Source organism: Benincasa hispida, chromosome 1, assembly GCF_009727055.1.
Source record: "Benincasa hispida cultivar B227 chromosome 1, ASM972705v1, whole genome shotgun sequence".
NCBI lineage: Eukaryota > Viridiplantae > Streptophyta > Magnoliopsida > Cucurbitales > Cucurbitaceae > Benincasa > Benincasa hispida.
In genome coordinates, this window is record NC_052349.1 from 17,995,561 (window position 1) to 18,019,731 (window position 24,171).

Consider the following 24,171-nt stretch of genomic DNA (forward strand, 5'->3'; position numbering starts at 1 on the left):
TTTAATTGGATATAAGTTTAAAGTTCCAAAATTTTAAAATATGGAAGGGCTGCAGTGGTGGGGGAACTAAGTTGATTTAAAATTATTAAAATTTATTTAGATGCTCAATTGGAATTATAAAAAACCTGTTTTTTAAAGTACAAAATTCTACTGACATAGCTTACATGACATTATAATCAATAATAACAAAACGTTGTAATATTAAACTGCAATGCATATACGACAAAAGAGTTTATTGTACCAATGACCTTCCATGAGAGTCTTTATGTTTTTTGACCCATCCCTCACATATATATGAAATCTAACTTTTTGCTTATATCATATTAACCCACTATCGAATTTTATAACTTATCGTGTTAGGAATGACCGAATCTATTGCTTAACGCAATAACTATCTCTATTGTGATCTCACAATAGAAATGATTACCACGTTAGGGTTACACATAGTCATCCCTAGCGCGATAAGTTATAAATAACATAAGTTTGTTGTGTTTTCTCCAAATTTATCACAGTTGTAAATTTTTTTTTATCACAATAAGGTTGGCCATTGCATCAAAGATAGTGGGTATGACGTAAACAAAAGGTTAGATTTCATATGTGTGAGAGGTGGGTCAAAAACTATTGACACTTGTAGAAAGATCATCCGTACAAAAACATCTATAACAAAACTTGACAAAGAAAATATAAAACTAATTTAGAATTTACTTAAATGACAATGAGTTTGCTAAATTGAATAACATAGAAAAACTATTTATGCATATGAATGAAATGACTACATCGATATAATGAGGTCTACATTAGAAAAAAAATGGAAACGAATTTATGTCAATTTAAAACCGATTTCAAGTTTCTTTTACTTTATATTGCAACCACACGTGAAATAATTTTTTTCAACAAAAGACAACTGTGAAATAATTTCAAATCTAATTCAAACTCTCCTAGAGTTCCAAACAGAAATTAAGAGTTGTATAAAATAAAAGTTTAAAAAATACCTAATAAGTTTATGATTTTTTATCCTGTCTAATACATCAATGATCAAAGTGACTAACAGCCATTGACCAAAAAAAAAAAAAAACTAATATGCTCAGTTACTACCATTACTTATTTGACATTTTTTTTAAGAAAATCATAACTTATTAATTAAAAACAATTAAATTTTTTATCTAATACAACATTTCATTCAATTTTTAGGTTTGTGTCGAATATGCGTGTATGTATATATATATATATTTGATTTTCTGAAACAAGAGAACAAATATCATAGGCTGTAAACATAGTATAATCAGAATCTAATATTCCACAAAGGACTGTTAAAGAATTAACCGAAAGCAGGATGTGCATACTTTAGTTTTTTCTTTCTAGGATTAGTATCTAAGCTAACGGCATAGCATATTATTGGTCCACAAAATGGAAAAATAAAACAAAAACATTTTCTTTTCTGAAGAGAGTTTTCTTTTTTTTTTTTTTTTTTTTTAAAATAAATATTATGTAAATGATGATTGACTTGAAAAACAGAACAAGAAGATATGGGTCATAAGATTGGCTGACAGAACTCTCAACTTCAACTGTGTAGAAGAGCCATCAGCAATTTTTGCTTTGGAAAAAAAACAGCTTCAGAACCCAATCTTCCAAAATCTTGCTGTAACAGGAAAAGGGAACACAAGGAATTAATATGAATGACAATAAAAATTAATCATGTCAGGGAGGAAATAAAGCAACATTTAAAAATCATAAATGCTTTAATATAGTGTTTGTCAAATGTAGCTGTTAAGGCAGGACGAGAATATAAAGGCGATATGGAAACGGATGTAAAGAAAGAAATATTTAAGAATGATGGACCCTAGAATGAAAAACATTAATAAACCATCTAAATGATGTGTCAAATATTAAATAGGAATATGAACTACAGTGGTGTTAAAAATTTTCGACATTTCACATCTCTAATAGGTAGAATAGAAATAAGATGCATGTCATATCATTCTTAAAATTGTATTTATTAAGGCGTAATCATTTATTTTTTAAAATAAAACTTATTTCGTCCACATTTATTATAATGATTTGTATATTTCTTAAAGATAATGGTTGAATTTTTAGCCAAATTTCAAAATAAAAACAAATTTTTAAAAACAATTTTTTTTAGTTTTCAAATTTTGGCTTGATTTGTTAAACCATAAGTAAAAAGTAGATAATAAAATTTAAAAAACTTAAAGGTGAAAGTAGTGTCAATAAATTTAATTTTCAAAAAAAAAAAAAAAATTATACGATTACCAAACGGTATCTTAACAATTCCATTAACACATTTCTCGAAAATTTAAAAAACTTGTATATATAGAGAGAGAGACAAAGAGAACGAGGGAGAGAACTAGAGTAAAAGCGTAAAATTTAATGGTAGAAATGTACCCTTTTAAAACCTAAAAACGTTCACAAGACTAAGGAATTAAAGTATTTTTCACTTGTAATTAAATAGAAGGGTAAAAGTAAAGGGGAAAACGACAGAAGCATGTAATATTGTGTAGAGCTTGGAATATAATTGCATACTTTTAAAGGAAAAAGAAGAGAGAAACATACGGGGCCTCTATCAGAACAAACAGCGATTTCAAGTAGCAGTGAGTGAGAGTGCCCCTGCATATCTGTCCTACTCCTCCAATTATTTCATAACATACAAAAATAGTAATTCCAAGGAAACCAGAGAGTTCAAGGAGGGTTTGGAAGTCATGTACAGTACCATCAAGGAAAGGCTGCCTTTGGATAGGGAGAACCCCCTCGAGATCACCAGAGTATACCAAATTTCTATTAGGCTGCCTTGGATAGGAGAGCACCAAATAACGTATCGATTCGTAATCATTTGAATTTTTTAATTAAATTTTTTTAAAATTAAACTTATTTCATTCGTATTTTTTTACCCCGATAAAAATCCACTTTAAATTGATAAGGAGAAAATCAAAGATATATAATCAGGGACATCTTAATATAGAATTTTTGGGTGGAACAAAAAGTAAAGATAGGAAGACTTATGCCTAAAGTAGACATTAGACAATATCACGGTTTTATATCTCCAACTCATTATGACGTTTATTCAATAGGATTTTTTATTTAAATTTTATGAATAAAATTATTATTTATTTTATTTACAAATTTGGACGCATACACATACTGACAGACAAAACTCGATCTTCCTATCAAAAAATTCATTTTCTTGAAATGGCATTCCTAATTTCCTACAAGTTCAAAGATGCTAATATTTATTTATTATTATTTTTTTCCTTTTTTTTTGCAAATATATTGAATTACAAGAAAGACAATGAGATCTCACGACTTGAAGTCAATACACAGACAAAATACAATCACAAAAATTAGAACAACAAGATAAAGAAAACAGACAAACTTATTCCAAAAATCCCAAAACATACCTCAAGAGAACATATCTTAAGGAGAAGAACCTACATAAATCCCTTCAATGGAAGCTCCAAGCCACTTGAACAACCTGATAAATCACATGAGGAGGTGCAAGATAGCACCAAGGACTCGAACGTTATATTACCTACAAATATAATATATGACAACACATCAAACTACTTCTTAGATTCTTTAACTTGTTTTAAGAAGTATCAAAGCACTTTGAGTTGAATTCTACTAAACTAAAGTACTATTTTTTGTCTATGTACTTTTAGATTCATTTAATTCAAGTCCATGTAGATTTAAATGTTCGTATTTAGCTTTTACATCATCAATAAATCTTAAAATTAGTTATAATCCTTAATTTAAGTTAATTTTTATCAAACTTTTAAAAGGTAATAACAATAATTTCCATTCAACCTAAAGAGTTTTCATTGTTTTAAAACGATTAACCACAAATTAATCATAGAGAGTAATTTTAAAAATTAATAAAAGTACAAAAATTAAAATTGAACCAATTTCAAAATACATAAACAAAAATGATGTTTTAATTCTTTTAGTAATACTTTTAAGAATATCATATCCATGTTTTCCTTTCACCTTCATCGATATTTTTTCATTCAACGGTAAAAAAATCAAGATGTGAACGTTTGATTGACACCTAAATTAAAAGTTTTGCTGGGACTTGGGAGAAGTGGAAAGAGGTGGAAGGCAAAAGCAAAGGATGATTTATGACAGCACTAGGATGGATAGGTAGCAAGATCTGTAGACACCAAATCAAATAGGAAACCAGAATCTAATATGGCCCCTAGGCCCTACTAACTGCTGCTTCTTCTCATTGTTCCCAATACCACTTCAGGCAAGTCAATCTACTAAAGTACATTTCTGATACCACACTAAATATATCAAATAGCTAATAATTTTAGGGTATTCTCCTAAATTAAAATTTGATAAAAAAGTGGGTGTTTTTGACCCAATAATTTGGAAAAGAGTAAGGAAGGACTTTGTGAACTTCACTTCCTGTTTGGCTTAAAGAGTTGGTACATCTCACTATTAAAAAACTTAAATTTTATATCTTATCAATTCTTTACATTGTGAGCGACATGAATTTACAACTCCCTAGATTTTATAACTCTTTACTCCTCACTATTCCACTGCTTACCCCAATTAATTTGTATAATTATTACACAAATCATAATAATAATTTTCATGCAAGAGAAGACACTGCGTGAATATATTTTTACAATGTAAAAAAGAAATGCTAATAGTGACTATTTTTTAAAAAAATAAATAAATAAAAATTAAACTAACTATAGGTACTAATTTTAATATTTATTGAAAGAATGAAGGCTAAAATTGGACAATAAAAAATACCAGGACCAAAATCGTATTCTACCCTAGAAAATTTATTTACCATTTAAATATTATATTAGGTAAAAAAATTTAAACAAAAAGTCCAAATAGAAAGCATTATAGATTAAGAGCAAAATTAATTTTTTTTCTTTAAAAAAATTAAAGATAAAATTGAGAATGACCAAAAAGAGTATTGACCATTCGGTATATTTCCCCTTCATCAGATTCCATTGCTTTTAAAATCCCATGTTCCACCGCCACCACCAAAAAGGAAAATAAAAATTCAAAGAGTAAAAGTAGACTTAATTTTCATCAAAGATGGAAGAAAAAAGTATGGAAAGACGTACACTTGTCTTTTGTTGCCTAACTCATACCTCGTTCTGTCATCAACTAGGTATATAATATTCTCACATGGATGAACTTTGAATATACACGATCTGGCCACTGCCGAAGCCTGGAATTAGAACAAAAAGACTTTAAACCGTAATACAATCTACTTCAAAATTCAGTCACCAACTCAATACATCATTCATCATAGAAAAGCGAATGGTATTTCCTCAGTCAAATCCTGATTCTTGCACAATTCGAAAGGGAGCTTTAAAATATATTCGATTTCGCGTTACCCTTTTCAGCCGTCGAAAATGGAAGAGAATCTTGCATTTTAGTTTCATGGCATACAAAAGTAACACCACTTGCTGCTTTATTACCCACTCATATTACAGGTAAAAGTTACTTCAGTCAAATGAGGTGAGATTCATGAAATGATATATTATTATTTAACCATTTGTCAAATTATTATTTAATAAGTTTTTTTCTTTTTAAAAAATACATTTTTTATTTCATCCTTAAATTTAAAAAAGTTACATTTTTTTCCTTGAGTTTTGAGTTTACTTTTCATTTGATCTATTTTAATATAACTAACTGAAAATTAACATAAAAGACTAAAAGTGATATTAGTGAGAATTCCACGGTAAAAATGTAACATCTTAAAACTTATGAACCGAATTCAAACAAAACTCAAAGTTGAGAGATAAGTAGGTAACCATTTAAAATCTAGAATCAAATGAAAACTATATTTAAAATTTAAAAATTAAAAATAAATTTTTTCCTAAAATTAATATGTGGATCTGCATGTAAGAGAGAGAATGGGTGGTATTTACATGTTAGAGAGAGAAGAGTGAGGGAGGGAATCAGAAGTGGTGGAGACTCTCATGATAGAGAGAGGCAAGAGAAAAGAGAGAACAGGTAGACAATAGAAGAGAGGTAGATCTCAATTTGCATGCTAAAAAGAGAGAGAATGAAAAGATAAATATTCAGGGTTGGGTCCTACCTATCTTTGCCCAACCCATTAGTTGTCCCATTAAAAATTAACATGTGGTAAGAAATTTTAGTTTTATTAAAAAAAAAAAACTAAAATTGTTGTTTTTTCGCTAGGTAATAAGAGAGCATTTATATGGAATAGGTGCAACCTAGGTTGCAATCCATACCTCATACTATATCGGGATCAATTTGATTAGTTTCGATGGGTAAAGTTAGTTTTCTGATTTTTCTTAAGGACAGATCGGCTTAAAAGCAAATCAAATATGTCAAAAGTTTAAATAACTTACAGGAAAAAGATACAACGTAATTTATGTCTCAAATATTGCACCAAATTCCAATGCCCCACGAATCTCAAAATATTGACAAAGAAGAAAACAATGCATCAAGTCTCTTTTATGCATGCTAATATTCGCTCTATTATATTAAATGAAATTTGATTTTATTTTTTTTTAATTCAACAACAAAATTTAAATAAAAATTTTTAAGGCTTAAATAATTTTCGGGAAAAGATATGTAAGTGTAATTCAAGTGTCAAATAATGCCCCAAATTCCAATGTCCCCACGAACTGTAATATATTTAAAATAAAAAAGAAATAATGCATCAAGTAGCTCTGAATGCATGCTTGGGTAGCTCTATAAATACAGGATCATCTTAGTGTAGGGATACTTGCATTTTAAGTTGGACTTCCAAGAGTTTCAACCTTCATCTAAACTCATTTCTTTCTTCAGAACTCTGTTTCTAACTCTCTACTCTCTATGGCTCCAGTACCTATTTCTCCAATTAACGTAGGACACATTGATGATGTGCAAGAACTCAGAAAGTTTAAGCCGAACACCATTCCCGAGAGATTTATCAGGGACATACAAGAGAGGCCAACACCAGCAACACCTTTAATCTCATCCTCTGACATTCCTACTATAGATTTATCCAAGCTTCTAAAAGGAAACAGAGATGAAATTCTGCAACTAACCACTGCCTGCGAGGAATGGGGATTTTTTCAGGTAAAAACTGATTGTTTATTTCCTTTTCAGTCACAGCATAAGGCCGGCTGTGGAGACTAATGCCCTGTTGATCTATTAGGTAATCAATCACGGAATTTCTCTGAACCTACTAGAAAATATAGAGGGGCAGGCACTGGAATTCTTCAGGCTACCTTTGGAAGAGAAACAGAAGTACGCAATGGCACCGGGCACAGTTCAAGGATACGGACAAGCATTTGTGTTCTCTGAGCACCAAAAACTAGATTGGTGTAACATGTTAGCTCTAGGGGTTATACCCGACTCTATAAGGAACCCTCTATTATGGCCAAAGAAGCCAACTAACTTCAGGTGGTTGTCCGTGTTTTTCCTTTCTCAAATACTGTCACCATTGCATTAGTCATCCAGTATCTTACAATTATGCACCTTTTTTTGGCAGCAATACTGTGGAGATTTACTCAAAAGAAGTAAGAAAGCTTTGCAAGAATCTATTGAAGTACATAGCTTTAGGCCTTGGTCTAAAAGAGAACCTATTTGAAGAGGCGTTTGGAGTGGCCGTACAGGCAATAAGGATGAATTACTATCCACCGTGTTCGAGACCTGATCTTGTTTTGGGGCTGAGTCCACACTCCGATGGAAGTGCTTTAACTGTTTTGCAGCAAGGAAAGGGCAGCTCAGTAGGCCTCCAGATCCTTAGAGACGACAAGTGGGTTCCCGTTCAACCCATCCCAAATGCACTTGTGATCAACATTGGCGATACAATGGAGGTACGAATGAAACTTTGTCTAATTCTAGAAATGATTATCTATCTCATAATGGAGACTTAACCCTTTCTCATTGTTACATATGCAGGTTGTTACAAATGGCAGGTACAAAAGCGTGGAGCACAGAGCTGTGACTCACAAGCAGACTGACCGACTTTCCATAGTCACATTTTATGCTCCTAGCTATGACATAGAGCTTGGTCCAATGCCAGAATTCGTGGACAAAAACAATCCATGCATGTATAGAAGATACAATCATGGAGAATACAGTAAGCACTATGTAACAAACAAGTTACAGGGAAAGAGAACCCTGGAGTTTGCCAAGATTCCAACCAAAAACTCCTGCTAAAGCACCACTAACTTTCCCACCTAAGGATACCAACGCCAGAAAATGTATAGAATTTAGCACAGCGGTACTGTGACGTTGGCAACATGGAAAAAAAAAATGTCAGTCAACATGCAGAATGTACATCATGTCTTTAATTATTTATCAATTTAAATGGATTGAACTCTCTTATCTAGTTAAGCTTCGTAAATTCTGACAAATTGGTTTTTGGGGGCCTCTGGGATTTGACGCTTCTCTTGTCAAGTCATGTTTGTCTTTGGGGATTTCAACCAAATAATAGCTGTACTTAGAAGAAAACAAGAGTGACGCGACGAAGATGTCTCTTTTCAACTAGATTCTTACATACGAGCAACCATCTAACAATAATATCCATAGTAGATTGTTTAATACCACAAAAGGAGTTAATCGACGAGGTCTCTATGACCTATTATTTTGGCAAGAGAACATCTGGGTGGTGGTCAAAAAAGAGCTCATAGAATATGAATATGTTCAAATCAAGTGCTTCAATAGAAGCACAAACCATATTACTAGTTTCTTTTTGTTCTTAATGTTATATTTAGTTCTGAGTGCTAACAACAAGTAGTCCACAAAGCAAAGCATGATGAGACCGAATACAATAATGGCTTGAACAAACAAATCAAAAGATCCCGTGTAATAATGGCTTCATACGGACCCACCACGAAGCTTGGCAGATTAGTAAAACGGTGTTTCATCCACCACGAGTTAAATCAGATATGGCAGAGAGTGCCGATGCAAGTAGTATCTCCATTAGTTAGAAAAGGTTCAATGGACAGAGTGGTTGTAGATAAAGTCCGCATGCAAAGACCAATATATCTGGTGCAATGTCTTGGAAGAAATGGAAGAATATAACCAATTAGGAATTTGTAAGTTAAATATTCTAGTTACGTCCTGAGGATTTTGTTTGACAAGGATCCAAAATCAACAATTTTAGTCCATGATTCTTGAACTAATTCGAGGAAAAAAAAAAAAAAAAAGACACAAACGGTTCAATGGAAGAACCAAAAAATTTAGAACATCTTATCGTCCTAGAAAAGTCCTGTACCTTGAAACTAATCCATCTGGTTGAAGAAAAATAGACTGGCGTTCTCTTGTAGTGCTCGGTATACAACAGGTGGAATAGAAAATAGAATTTGGAAGCCGGACAATAGGTGGAGAAATTGAAAGATAAGGCAATATAAGGATTATTTATCTCCATATTTTGAACCTCGTATCTTCTCCATTTTTCAATTTTAAAAACTTTATTTTAGATAGCTACGCAGAAGGATTAGGAAACTAGGCAGAAACGAATGACTAACATTTTTTTAGCATTTAGAAGGTTGATTAGCAAATCATACAATTAAGAAGGATGACTTTTTTAATGCTATAATATAATTGTTGTTAACTTGCGAAATTAATAGGACTAATTATTTTATTGGTAAGAAACGTTTTAGGTAGTGACCTTCAATTGGAAAACCTTAACATACGGAAACAGGAAATTTATAAATCAACTTAAGAGTAATTAATTAATAGTTACAAACGAGAAAATTTCTCTTGTTGCTTAACAAATTATAAAAGGCTTGGCCAAGTAACAATAACAATAGGAAGGTTCAGGTGAACAAAGTGCATGCTGTCATGTTCACATTGCTAGTGCCAATATAGGTATGATGAATGTAAGCAGTCATAATCGCTCAACAAAAGCAATTAAGAAATGATTGCAGTAGAAGAATTTCTTGTCATACATACCTCATTTACCATCCAAATTCATCAGCAATCTCAACTAAAAGATCGCAAAATTTATCACGGGCATCAGCTGATTGCTAAAATAATCATGGGAAGCTAACACTTGTCAATTACTCCAAATTCTAAATCAATAGGGGAAAACGAGTAAAACAGATAAAAATAAATAATATTGATGGTAATAAAGTTCAAATATGGTTTTGGTCCTATATAATAAAATTGAAGTAATTACCTAGAAATACCTAAACGTTGTATTATGTTTTTCATTTTCGAATGAAGTAGATGATTCAAACTTGCTAAAAGAAGTAGAGATTTCTTAACAATTGAATTAAGGCCATGTTTACATTAGGAAAAAAGTAATAAATGAATGGTAATCTAAAAAGTGGGCTCTAATGTACTTGTACTAACACATGAGACTCACTATCCAATTTATGATAAAATAATATAAACGATAATCATAAATGTGACAAATTCATATTTCTAAGTAAATGTGATAAAAGTAATCCAATTAGATTTACGATTTTGACCCATTACGATTGATTTATAAAGAATCCTATTAGATCACACTAATTTTTATTATGAATTGATAAATGTGGTCTAAGTTCATGATCGCTTAGAACTTTTAGGTGGTATATTCTCTTTAATGATACAGAAATAAAAGGTTTAGTCTTGCAAAATCATATAAAACCTCCAAACAGAGAAAGACAGAACATGAAAGGGAACCATAGAATCATCGGAATGTGGTCGTTATTATTGTGCGTGAAAAAGGACCAGAACCCACTAAGAAACAATTCAATGCTCACACGAAGGAAGCCCTTTTCTTTTAAAATCTCTCTATAAATTTCCATCGGTAATAGTGGAAGCGTCAAATAACCCTTCACAGGAACGCTAATTTTCTTAATGAATAAAGGAAACATGATCTCAGCGCAGGGGCCCCAAAATCCCACCCTCAGGAAACTTTATTAAGTTGCATTAGTCAAACATGATTATTTCAATGATTGAGATTTATAATATAAAATTCACAAGAAAAATTAAAAAGATGCAAGATGCAAGATGCAAGATATTATTTGTCTAATTGCTTTTGGATACCTCGTGATTTGGGAATCTGAAGAGGACCGTCAATTTTGCTTCACTAACTTCTCCATTTCTTTCTTCCACTACTCCATAAAATTGAAATCCCTCACGCTTCGTTGGCTATCTATATGCTATGTACATTAAGAATCCCTTTTTCTTTCATATCGAATCCCGACCATTACTGTTCATTCATGTTTCAAAAATAAGAAAGAGATTCATGTGCGAAAATTAACAACCGTATAAACCTTACCTCACAGACTGTATTGGTTGGAGTTGATGAGGCATTGGCGGAGCGTTTGGGCCAAATGTTCCATCACTGCCTGCAAAATTCGTAGAAATTGCAATGTGAATAATGGAATTTCATTTAAACTTCGTAAAATTTTCATTGTACTGTATGCAATTCCACGATTGTTCCATCATTCGTCATTACGGATTACTATTTTTCCTCAATAGAGAGAGAGAGAGAGAGAGAGAGAGAGAGAGATCGCACCTTTGGCGCCAAAAGAATTCTGAAAATATCTGCAATCGGCGGAACCGTCCAAAGAGGAGGAAGCTCATTGAGCTAAGAACAACCCGTTTGGTTCGACAAATAGTATTTTTTTCATAATCATCTAAATAGCTGTCTTACATTTTATATTTACATTTTATTTGTTTTTATTAATTTATTAATTTTTTAAATATGTGTAAATTAAACTTATCATTTACATATATAATTAATTTTATTAATAAATATGAATGTAATAATTTATTTTATTATGAATTAATATAAAATCCAAATCTTTTTAAAACAATATGGATAACCATAATTATATTTTTTTAAATCTCTTTTTATTGGTAATATATATTGATATCATAAATTATTTATTAGAAGTATTAATTAGTCTTAAAATTTTAATTAATTAATTAATAATAAAATAAATTAAAATTTTCAATTAAATAATCTTTTACACTTGTATTTCTAGTTTCAGTCTATAATTATATTTATTTTTCAAAAATTAAAAATATTGTTTGAAGAATTAAAATCAATTAGTTTATGTCAACTTCTTTTGTATATATATAAGGCTTATAATCGACATTAAACAATTAGCTAATTAACTCTTCAATTAATCAAACTATAGGAAAAAAAGAAAATAGATATTTAAATCAATTATCAATATTTAAATTGATAATATAAATATACAATATAAAAAATTTAATTGATAATAAATATATTAAATTGGAGAATGAGTACATAAATTTAATTAAATTTTAATGGCTTAAAATTAATTTAATAACTTAATGTAATAAAAATAAATTAACAAACAAAAATTAATTATTAAAATTAATTTTGATTAATTTTATACTTTATAATTGCATAAAATATACTGACATTCTATTCTCATTCTTATACATAGCCAGTATACATAGCCAAGCACATCTTTGATTCATAGACATCTTATTTTGAGACATTTTATTTTCAGGTATCCTTTATTCTCATACATCTATAAAACCTTGAACTAAACGACTTCTAAATATTAAATTGTTGTGAACTTGAGGAGTACAACAGAAACATGGATATAAATAAAATATAATATTAAAATAAATATAATAAATAAATAAATAAATATTAAAATAAAATAAACATAATATATAAATAAACTAAATAAACTAAATTAGCAAAATATAAAACAAGAAATTTCTCTAAGTTCTCTATTTTTTCCAATTTTCATGGAATTTGCCCAATGAGTGTGTCTTTCAAAACCCACCAAATGCTACTATTTATAGACAATTTGGCAAGTAGGAGGTGGATATGGAAACTAATAATGTGTAATGTTGAGACAAATGAACAACATTTTGGGAAATGGGAGCATGACACATGATCAATGAATACTAAGCATGAACATTTAATGAGTATCTATTATCATGATATTTATAATACTCGACGCTCATTATATATATATATAATATGACTCGTTAAAGTCTTATTAAGAAAAAATTCAATGGGAAAAAAATCCTAAGGGATTCACATAATTTATACTCCTAAAAAATATATTTACTCCCTCTCATGGAAACATCACTTGAGATCTCTGAATCGCTGCATTCCAATGTTGTGCATCAGTTCTTCAAAAGTTGCAGTTGGCAATGATTATGTAAATAAGTCTACCAGATTATTATTCGTACAAATTTATTGTATAATGATGTCACCATTTTCTTTAAGATCACGAGTATAGAAAAGTTTTGGTGAAATATGCTTTGTTCTATCTCCTTTAATATATCCTTCTTTGATTTAAGATATGCATGTCGTGTTGTCTTCGTATAATATTGTTAGAAGATTTTTATTAGAAGACAAACCACATGTTTCACGAATGTGTTGAGTCATTGATCTTAACCATACACATTCTCGACTAGCCTCATGAATTGCAAGAATTTCAGCATGATTTGAGGAAGTAGCCGTTATGGTTTGTTTCACTGATCACCATGATACGACAAGTCCTTCACATGTGAATAGATAACCTGTTTGAGATTTAGTATTGTGTGGATTAGATAAATATCCAGAATCTGCCTAACCAACTATATCAAAATTTGATTTATTTGAATAAAACAAACCCATATTAATTGTTCCTCGAAGATAGCGGAGTACATGCTTAATTCGTTCCAATGTATTTTTGTTGGAGAAGAACTATATTTTGCCAATAAATTTACTAAAATGCAATATCTGGTCTTATATTATTAGCAAGATACATAAGTGCACCAATTGCACTAAGATATGGTACTTCAGGACTAATAAGTTCTTCATTATCGTCTCGAGGTCGAAATATATCTTTCTTTACATCTAGTAAATGAACTTCAATTGGTATATTCAATGGATGTGCTTTGTCCATATAAAAATCTTTTCAAAATTTTTCCTGTATAAGTTGACTGATGAACAAATATCTTATATGCTAAATGCTCAATTTGTAAGCCAGGGCATTTTTTTTTTTGAGTTCTTTCATCTCAAATTCTTTCTTAAGATATTTTATTGCCTTTGAAAGCTGTTCAAGAGTTCCAATTATATTTAAATCATCAACATATTGAAGGATCTCATATCTAAGAGTTCTATGAGCGCGTTCGGATTGCTCAAATCTCACAGTGACCGAAATACAATAATATACATTCATACAAATAGTTATGCAAAAAAAACTTAATTAATAGCATAATAAGAACAACAAAATCATAAGAGAAAGAGTTCCATACCAGTTGAAGATGTTCTTCACACTTCGGAACTCCAACGCAGCGGAAACCCTCCACGCGATTTACTAGCGCCTAGTAGCAACGTCAACAAAATTAGCACGAACAATCGCACGAACACGAACGCCGTGGGGACGACACCACTACTAAAGAGCCCTGGGTATTCTCGGAGTGAAAACCCAAAGGGTGGGCTTTGGTGAATTTGGTAAAGGAAGGAGGAACACGAATCGTGAATTTGGTACCTCGGGCTTGAACTCTTTGAACTTTCCAAAGGATTCAGACTTCCGTTACATAAGATAAACATACCCGTACCTGGAGTAATCATCAGTAAAATTGATAAAATACTCATAGCCACCTCGGGCTCGCACATTCATAGGACTACAAAAGTCAGAATGTACTGACTCAAAAGGCTCCTTGGCTCTATAACATTTTCCAGTAAAAGGTCGTTTAGTCATCTTACCCTCAAGGCAAGATTCGCACACAGGTAAAGAATTTTCTTCTAACTCACTTAGAAGTCCATTCTTTACCAATCTCTCAATCCTATTGAGATTGATGTGCCCTAAACGTAGATGCCAAAGTTGGGCATTTTCTTTTGGAGAAATTCGTCGACGTTTTGATTGAGTTACGACAGTTCTGAACATTTCAATATTATTGAGGGAATTAATGGCTAACGACCTTAGCACATATAAATTCTATTCCAGATTTGCTGTGCAAATAAAAACACCATCTTTATGAATAAACGCTTTATTCGCATTAAAAGAGACAGTATATTTACATTACAATAAACACTTTACATAAATGAGGTTCCTCTTTAGTTTAGGAACAATATATACATCATTTAAAACAAGACACCTGTTCTGTAAAGCTAACTAGAGTCCTCCCACTAGCACAACTGAGACGACGTGCCCGGTGCCTACTCGCATCGTCATCTCACCAGCCTTCAGCTGTCACCAAGATCTAATCCCCTGAAAAGAAGAACAAATATGATTAGTGGCGCTTGAATCAATTATCTAGGCAGAATCATCATTCTCCACTAAACAAGTTTCAAGCACAAGTAATTCCCATTTACCTTTATCTGCCTCGGCCTTAGCCTTGGCTGCTTTCTTCTCTTTCAAATACCGAGGACAGTTCCTCTTCCAGTTTCCATCTTGGTTGAAGTGGAAACACTTTCCTAACTTGTAGACACCTCCTTAGGGCGATAGGCGGTGGGTTAGCAGGTGCCTTCCCTTTACCCTTATCACCTTTCTTCTTCTTCCCCTTTGTAGAGTTAGAAGCAGAAGGTGCAGACTTCGTTCCTGAGGTCGAACCTCTATGGAACGTCCTGGAGGATGAAGCAACATTTTCCTCACCCTTCTGCCTCTCCTTACTTTTCAGTAAAGATTGGTATGTCTACAACTCGTTGAGGAGAGTTGTAAGGTTATACTTTACTTTGTTCAGAATTACATTACTAACAAAGTGTAGGAAGTTCTCCGGCAAAGAATGCAGGATCATGCTAACCTGGTTGCCCTCATCGATGGTAGACCAATTCAACTCCACCACATTAAAGTGGACCATCATGTTTAGCACATGTTCACGAATAGAGGTGTCTTCTTGCATTTTGGAGTTGAATATGTATTTAAGAGCCTTATGCATAAGTTGTTCAGACGGTTGTCCAAACATCCCTCGCAGGGACTTCATGATCTCACGAGCTGAGACCATAGGCTCATGTTTCTTGGCCAAGAATTCAGAAAGACTTGCCAAGATGTAGGCTCGGGCCTTCTCATTCGCCCTTGTCCATCGCTCGTATGCCTTCCGAACATTTCGAGCGGCATTTAGAGCTGGAATAGGAGGACAAGCCTCCGTGAGAACGAACATGAGATCCTCGATAATCAGGATCGTCATGATCATGTGTTTCCATGTTGCAAATTATCGCCAGTAAGTTTTTCGGTGCTTAGCAATGCTAACGTGTCTGTTTCCATTTTGAAATTGTTGCTAAAAATACGAACAAAACTTTATTATAATTTTGCTAAACCACTTTTAAACCAATCAGTTTTGCAAAACAATTTCAAGTACCTTAAGTTATAGACTTTTATTTTGCAATGATGCCCTAGTGAGACAGGACAAACGCCACCGGTGGGGTGATCAGTTGCCCCTTCGCTATGATGAGACATTCTCAACCATTAGGCAGAACCAACTCTTGGAACTGAACTAACAGCCAACATTTTTCGATCCAGAATCGTTAACCTTTAACTATTTTGCGTAAGTGTAACCCCTTGTTTTTGGTGCTAGAGTTCCGCCTTAATGAGCCTACCATAGGGAAGAAGCCGATTAGGACAAGAGACTAAGTTACCTTATCCTCTTATAGAAGATCAAATAAAGAAACGCGCAAAACTATCATCCTTTAAGGGGACACTCCCAGGGTGCCTCGAGGCGATGCGCAGTAATTTTATTCAACCTAACGAGAGAGACCGAGGAATATGCTGTTGCACTTCTCGCTCCCACTTACCATGAACACTCTCTCCATCCACCTTAATATTGACCTACCCAAACACTATCCATTGGGGTGACACGCCAAAGGTGCCGTGAGGCTGAGGATAGATCTCACGGTGTGGACTATTTAGGAGAAGCGTGAAAGGTTTAAGTGAAGCATCTCATGCCTCAAGTACCTCCCACTAAATGTTCTACCTATGGATTGATTAACCTAGAAAATCTGGCTACTGATTTTAGTCTAAGTCGTCTTTTTAAACTCTGTTCATAAACAACATTTGTCTATGAAATATAAACAAGTTCAAGTAGTCACATTTAAACACTTTAATGGACTGTCCTTGACTTGCATGCATGCATTAAATCTATCTAATTCACCTTTTCAGGTAAGTTCCCAGGTAGTGGTGTTACGTTTCCGTCAACTTAAATACCCCAGCCTAGACAGAACCGCCTTAGACAAAAGGTCACTTATAGATAGATTTGCTACACTTTAACCTTTTATTAGCCAATTTAATCCTATTAAACTGATTAAAAGATTAAAGTCTTAGGATTGCTAATCGTATTAGAACCGTGATCTTAGGTCTATGTGATCCAAGTTTTAAACACTTTAAAACCATGAATTAAACCTAAGTGAGCATGCATGTCTTTCTTATTTCTTTTAGTTCTAATTTCTCTTTAACTTTTAAAAAGAAACAACTAAAAGCATTGCACACAACGAGATGTTTATAACATTTATAAAGTAACCTATGTGTCATGCTTCATGCAATGTTCGGTCATTACTATATATAACTTTTATATAATGTGTAACAACCAAGCAAACATGCTATCATTCACCCTTATACTATAACATTTATAATATAAAGATGATACATGTCAATGCTTTTTATGCATGCATAAATATAACTCTTATATTATATGATGCATGAACATGCTCTTACATAATTAAATCATGCTTCTTTAAATTATAACAATTACAATAAAGAGATGATGCATGACCATTGCATAACCTAAGGTGGGATTTACTATATGTGCATACCATATGACATATAAAGACATACATCGCATGTAATAATCAAAGGATTAATGAACCGGGATGGGCCTTTACAAAAATCGGAATGAAAAAACCCTATCTATTACATTTTTCATCAAGCAAACCAGTTCAAAGGCGAACTGGGTCTTGAACCGCCAGGAGGCCTTCATCGTGTAGCATACTTCAGTAAGTAGACGATCGTTTAGTGCGCACTAGATGATAGGAGCAATATTAAACAATCGCGTAGACGACTACGAGGCTGCGAAGCCTGATCGTCCATGCGATCGTGTAGTGCGACGATAGGTAAACGATTTACCTCACGTTATTAAGCGATCGTTTAGTCAGTTACTAAGTGATGAAGTTTCTAACCTAAACAATCGTCTAGCGTGCGCGCTTTAAATGATACGCGAGCATCTCATCATCAACACGATGTGTGCAACCAGGTAAACGATTTACCTTGCGATGCTAAGCGATCGTTTAGTCAGTTAACTAAGCGATGAAGCTTGCCGACCTTAACAATCGTCTAGCGCGCATGCATTAAACGGTACTTAGCGATCGCGTACTCGATCGTCAACCCGATGCGACCAACTCTTGATCGGATTCCCCATCGTTTAACTGATGCATTCATCAGTGATCGCGTAGAACACCTTCTGCACGATGCGATCAACCCTAGATCGCCTCCTTGCTCGAAGAGCCGTAACGCTTGCCCAGAACTTCGACGAACACACTCAAAACTTCAAACAGCTTTGAATACAGACTCAATTACGATTATAATAATACCCAAAACACAGGGGCCTTTATAAACAATCGCAAATGTAAAAGGATCTAAATCAAACCGAGGCTAAATACCCAAAAACATCCATTAATCCACACATCCACAACAGATTTAACAATTAAACAGCATAGAAATACACCCACCATGAATGTAAATCTCATTTCGTTGCAACAGATGAAATTGGAGTATCAGAACCTGGCTCTGATACCAATTGAAGGATCTCATATCTAAGAGTTCCATGAGCGCGTTCGGATCGCTCCGATCTCACAGTGACCGAAATACAATAATATACATGATAACTTGTAGAAATACAAGTTATTTATGCCACCTTATATAGATATTGCGGCCAAAAGTTAGTAATTATGCGCAAATTGTATGAAAATTAACCTAGTATGACAATTATAAATGTTTGCAATTACACCAGTTAATGCCAAAAAGATAGAGGACATGCCAAACTTTACTCTGTTTTGTAGGAGACCAAGTCACCGTTTGCGCTCAAGGCTCATGAGAAACTAATCAACGCATCTCTATCACATTGCGCCCGTCGATCAACCATGAAGAGACGATTACCAAAGTAACGACGCAATACGACAGTTGGTCCAGAGCTATGCTTCGACTGCATGCGGTAATAAAAACAAACACCGCATGCGAACCCATGATCGAAAGATACAACTGAGCAATGCGAGAGTGGAGGATTGAAACACGTGTACAACTAACGGTTGTGCAGAATTGATGGTCTGATTGCATAACAGAAGGAATAATATCCCTCCATCTGCGGAATTACCATAACCATCACGTGGGGACCACAAGGCCGGAGTCAAAGGATCTGCTTCTATAAATACCCTAGTGATTTAAGAGAAAAGTATGCTATTGGATATTGGGCTAAGTGCTGTAAGATTTTAGAGAGAAAAGGCTAAACTGAGTGCTGAAGAGAAGAAATCCAGGAAGAGAACAAGATAAGGCCAAGAGGTAAATCTCAGATCCGACCTGTCATATACCCGATTGAAGCTCTATGCAGAGACCCCTGCTACCGGTGGAGCGAGCTTGAGAGGGAAGCTCTTCGTGCCATCGAAACCATCCGATCCAGTAAGCAGATCTCCATCAAATCTGTGCTAAGATATTGGCACCGGATTGTATCTGTTCTATCTCTCTTTCATTATATTCTATATTTTCTTTATCTCTTCATTCACATATCATGTATCAAACACTTAGTAGAAATATTAAATGTTTCGATAGATTTCGTTTACCATTTTCTGTCTATTTCCGTTCACCCATTAGTCACTTTCTTCATGATGTTTTCTTAATCCCTTGATGAGCAATATGAATCACCAAGAACTTAATATGTATTAAAGTTATAAAATACGTTTAGCTAAAGCATGCTAGATGACATCTTCATCTGTGACAGCAGAAGTGAAGATGTCATTCTGATTTATCGAGAGAAGGTCAGAAGAGTGCATTAACTAAAGCGAGTAGTACTTCCAGACATGGAAGCAACCTTGCATTCATTACGTTAGACTCTGTTTCACCACAGACATGTGGGAAACGCGGCCGATCACTGAGAGGTGTACGCCAAGAGAAGAACGAAACAATATTTGTACTTTCAATTCAATTAAGAACTTGCGTTGTTTGTAATACTTATCTTTCTCTTTCTAATATATTCACAAGACTTGTCGTCGCATCTCACGTCTTTGCACAACCTTCACAGCCAGCCTTAATCCTAGTTTCTTGCACATAAAGCCTGTATCTTGTAACATCTAGCTTAGGTTTATTGTATTTTTATGTCTTATCGCATCTTTATCGCTTTCCTTTATTTTACTGCAATTTACATACTGTACACACCTTTTATAAAGAATTAAAACCATGGTCACATATACCATGAACATACCGCAATAACCGACACCACTTCCCCATGTTCGACCTTGGATCACACCGAGAAACTTGCGGTGGAATTACACTTGTTTCCATCGTAAGGAAACCTGTGACAACGCAGGGCATACTACCTGAGCAATCCCTAATTAACGCATAAATAGTAGTAGTATCGCATCATTGTGAGCATTTAATATCATACATACTGAATACATTACAAGTATACATTCATACAAATAGTTATGCAAACAAAACTTAATTAACGACATGCTAAGAACAACAAAATCATAAGGGAAAGAGTTCCATACCAGTTGAAGACGTTCTTCACACTTCGGAACTCCAATGCAGCGGAAACCCTCCACGCGATCTACCAGTGCCCAGCAGCATCGTCAACAAAATGAGCACGAACAACCGCACGAACACGAACGCGGTGGGGACGACACCACCATTAAAGAGCCCCTGGTATTCTCGTAGTGAAAACCCAAAGGGTGGGCTTTGGTGAATTTGGTAGAGGAAGGGGGAACACGAATCGTGTATGCGATAAGCAAGTGGGAAGGAAGAAAATGCTATCGCATAGCAGAAATGCTTATCGTTTAGGAGGAGCTACACGATCGTGTAGGATTTACTGAACGATCGTTTAGGAAAAGGTACACGATTGTTTTGTAAAATTGGCACACTATGCGATCGTTTAAAGAAGCTATCCGATCGTGTAGGAAATAGAGTCCTATCGTTTAGCGCAAGGTAGACGATCGTCTAGACGAAGAGCGACTATCGTATAGACTCTCGATCGTTTACTTTCACCAACACGCGCTTCCGAATTCTCTTCGAGCGATCTAACGACAGGGTTTCAAAATGAAAATATTTTTCATTTTAACTCATCTGTTACAATAACCGACGTTCCTCACTAACCCACGTCCAAACGTGAAAATTGGCTTAATTATCATATAATTAACCCATTAATTAATTAATAAATATAATTATATTATATTTTTATCATATAGTTTGATATCACATATCTACTATAGTATTTTCTTCTCTACTTGATATAAATCTTATTTATATCTAATTTCCTCCAAAATCTCATACATTTAGCCAATTATATCATATATAATTAACCAGTCCAATTATATCATATATAATCAAACTTTCTCTTGTCAATTTGAACATTTCAAATTAAACCAAATACTGGTTCTCGACTTTATCCAAGCTACCCAGGGGACCTAATAAACCTGTGGCTTCGGAAACTCCAACGGTCCGTGAATAGCTGACTAAACTCTTTAGCCACGAGATCCACCATCCGTTAACTGTCAGGCATTCCACTAAAGACCAACAACTGAACTCTTCTTACCACAGTATATTTATGTGTCCATCGATTATAACCAATCATGAGTATGATGACCCTTCACAGATACTCGAAAGTACAGCTGAGCCAAATTACCGTTATGCCTCTGTAGTTACATCTCACTCCTTAAGTACCACTGATTCCTCTAATGGAATAATACAACATAGTCCAACTATGTGTGAACACCTTTCAGTCAAGAGAAGGTGTGTGGCGCCACATCGTTCAAGCCCCAGAATCAGTCCTTAAGGGAGCCATCTATCTACTTACTCCTACCTCGGGGAAAGAGTGAATTCCATCTTTTGTGGCTGAGTTCTTAGCTCCCAAATTAGACGAATCCCCAAAATGGTAGGTTTGAATTGGCGACCTGGGCACTCGTACCCATACAAATCAAAGGACTGCCCTCAATAGTAGGAGTTCCCAACTCACTCAGGATTGAGGTCATGTTACCTATGGCCATCTTAGTGAAGTGAAGTCTCTGTCATGAACAGTGTCATATAACGAGACGTTAACACTTCGTGGTTAGGACTTATACAAAACTCTTTGTATAGGACGCCCCCGCTTGCATATCCCCAACACAAATGATCAGGATCAGACCATCTGTGACAAGTCACAACACTTGTGACCATTCCACAAAGCGGCCCACATCCGTAACGTTACCAGGATAAAGTTTCCCTCCTTTATCCATATACTACAGACCATTTTGGTTATCATTCAAGACATGATCCACTTTTATGTCACCACATACATGCTTGAGTCACATACAGATAACCAGGGATTTTATGTTTATTGGTTTGTGGTAAAGCAAATAAAACAAGTAACTGAGCAAAATTACAAGATGTGAAGTAAATATTATATATTAACAACACAAGCGTTCGTACATACTGTTTACAAACTACAGGACACGAAACTTTAGGGCATCAAACACAACACATATACCATTATAATAGCAAATCTAACTGTGATTTCCTTATAAAAATACATGGACATATTGGATTGTTTTGATTCCTTTTTTTAACAAATATTTGAAGGAACCAGTTAAGGTTCATGAGCAGAAACGGGAATCAAACCCAAATCTCAATTTTTACAGAACTCACAATTTTACAGAAAACATATAGAAACATTATGCATTCAATTAAAATTACAACATGCCAAAATAAATGGAAAAGAAGAGAGAATTAGATTTTTAGGAAAATCCTTACCTTTGAAGAATCCTTCTTAAAAAAAAAATCCATTTCCAAAATCATGACGTACAAAATGAACTCCAAATGGCCACCACCATGAATGAGTTCTCTGTATTCTCTGGGCTGAGAATCATAGGAGTTTTGTGGGCTCTGAGATTTTTCGAGAGGGAAAGAAGAATTGAGAATTGAGAGAGAAAAATGGAGATTGAAAAAAAAAAAACTGAGAACATTTTTCAGAACTGTTCTGTATGATCCCTCTCCTCTGTCAAACGAAGAAGAAGATCAAACTCTCCTAACTACCTATTCATAACGTGAGAAGAAGAGAGAATTAAAGGGAGGGAAGTTATTTCCCTTCCACTTAAAATCAAAATTAATTAATTTTAGTTTAATACACAAACACACACACATATATATAAAATAACTAACTTATTAAGTATAAGTAAAAACTGTATGTTATATCATATATAACATATAACTTATAGTTTAATATTGTATCATATACAAGTATCATAATTTTAATCCTCTCATCTATGACATTTAATATAAATCTCATTTATATTAATTTCAATTATATGAATCTGGTTCATATAATTAATATTTAAATCATATTCAAATTTTTATTTTGTGTCAAATAAACTTTATATTATAATGTATCAAATACATTATAGTAATTATATCATATATAATTACATTAAATTAACTACATCACATATAATTAATTCCCTCAATTAATTTGAACAATTCAAATTAATCCAAAATTGATTATCAGTTAATCTCTGTTGAGCTATATTGGGGACCTTATGGACATGTAGCTTGAAGCTCCAATGGTACTTGAGTAATTAATTAAACTCCTTTAATTATATTATTCAACATCCATTAACTGTCAGACACTCCACTAAAGACTGGCAGCTACACTCTTCACATTACAGATATATTTCTATGTCCATTGGATATAACCAGTCAACTGTGCGATGACCTTTCACAAATTGCTCGTAAGTACAGTTGGACCAAAATTACCGTTTTGCCCCTGTAGTTATATCTAACTCCTTAAGTACCACTGATCCCTCTAATGAACAAGAAGTCATAGTCCAACTATGACCATACCCCTTTCGGGCCAGGAGAGGGCGTAGTGCCACATTGTTCAAGCCGTGGAATCAATCCTTAAGGGAGTAATTTATCTACTTTCCCCGACGTTGGGGAAGAAGTGAATTTCGTTTTGTGTAGCTGTGTTCTCAGCTCCTCAATCAGACGAATCCCCAAAATACTAGGATTGTTGAGTCGGCAATCTGACCACTCTCACCCATACAAATCAAAGGACCACCTTCATAGGTAGGAGTTC

The 24,171-nt window shown here is 33.8% G+C and overlaps 1 protein-coding gene and 1 long non-coding RNA gene across 9 annotated transcripts; one reads left to right on the forward strand and one right to left on the reverse strand.

Annotated features, from left to right (window-relative positions):
- Positions 1-1,256: 1,256 nt before the first annotated feature.
- On the reverse strand, positions 1,257-11,574 carry LOC120091353. Of its 8 annotated transcripts, none has more exons than XR_005485698.1 (6): positions 11,459-11,574; positions 11,219-11,288; positions 10,984-11,149; positions 9,901-9,974; positions 5,124-5,203; positions 1,257-3,541 (listed from the first exon to the last, which is right to left on the reverse strand). It is a non-coding gene; the product is annotated as an uncharacterized LOC120091353 (long non-coding RNA). The 8 variants fall into 8 exon arrangements; XR_005485701.1 differs by having other exon boundaries at positions 9,901-9,993; XR_005485700.1 differs by having other exon boundaries at positions 9,901-10,019.
- Positions 5,127-9,152, forward strand: LOC120091344 (protein SRG1). The gene is made up of 4 exons (XM_039049344.1): positions 5,127-7,071; positions 7,151-7,398; positions 7,487-7,814; positions 7,900-9,152. Exons 1-4 carry the CDS (start codon positions 6,826-6,828, stop codon positions 8,158-8,160), a joined length of 1,083 nt encoding a protein of 360 aa, XP_038905272.1. The 5' UTR covers positions 5,127-6,825; the 3' UTR covers positions 8,161-9,152.
- Positions 11,575-24,171: the final 12,597 nt, after the last annotated feature.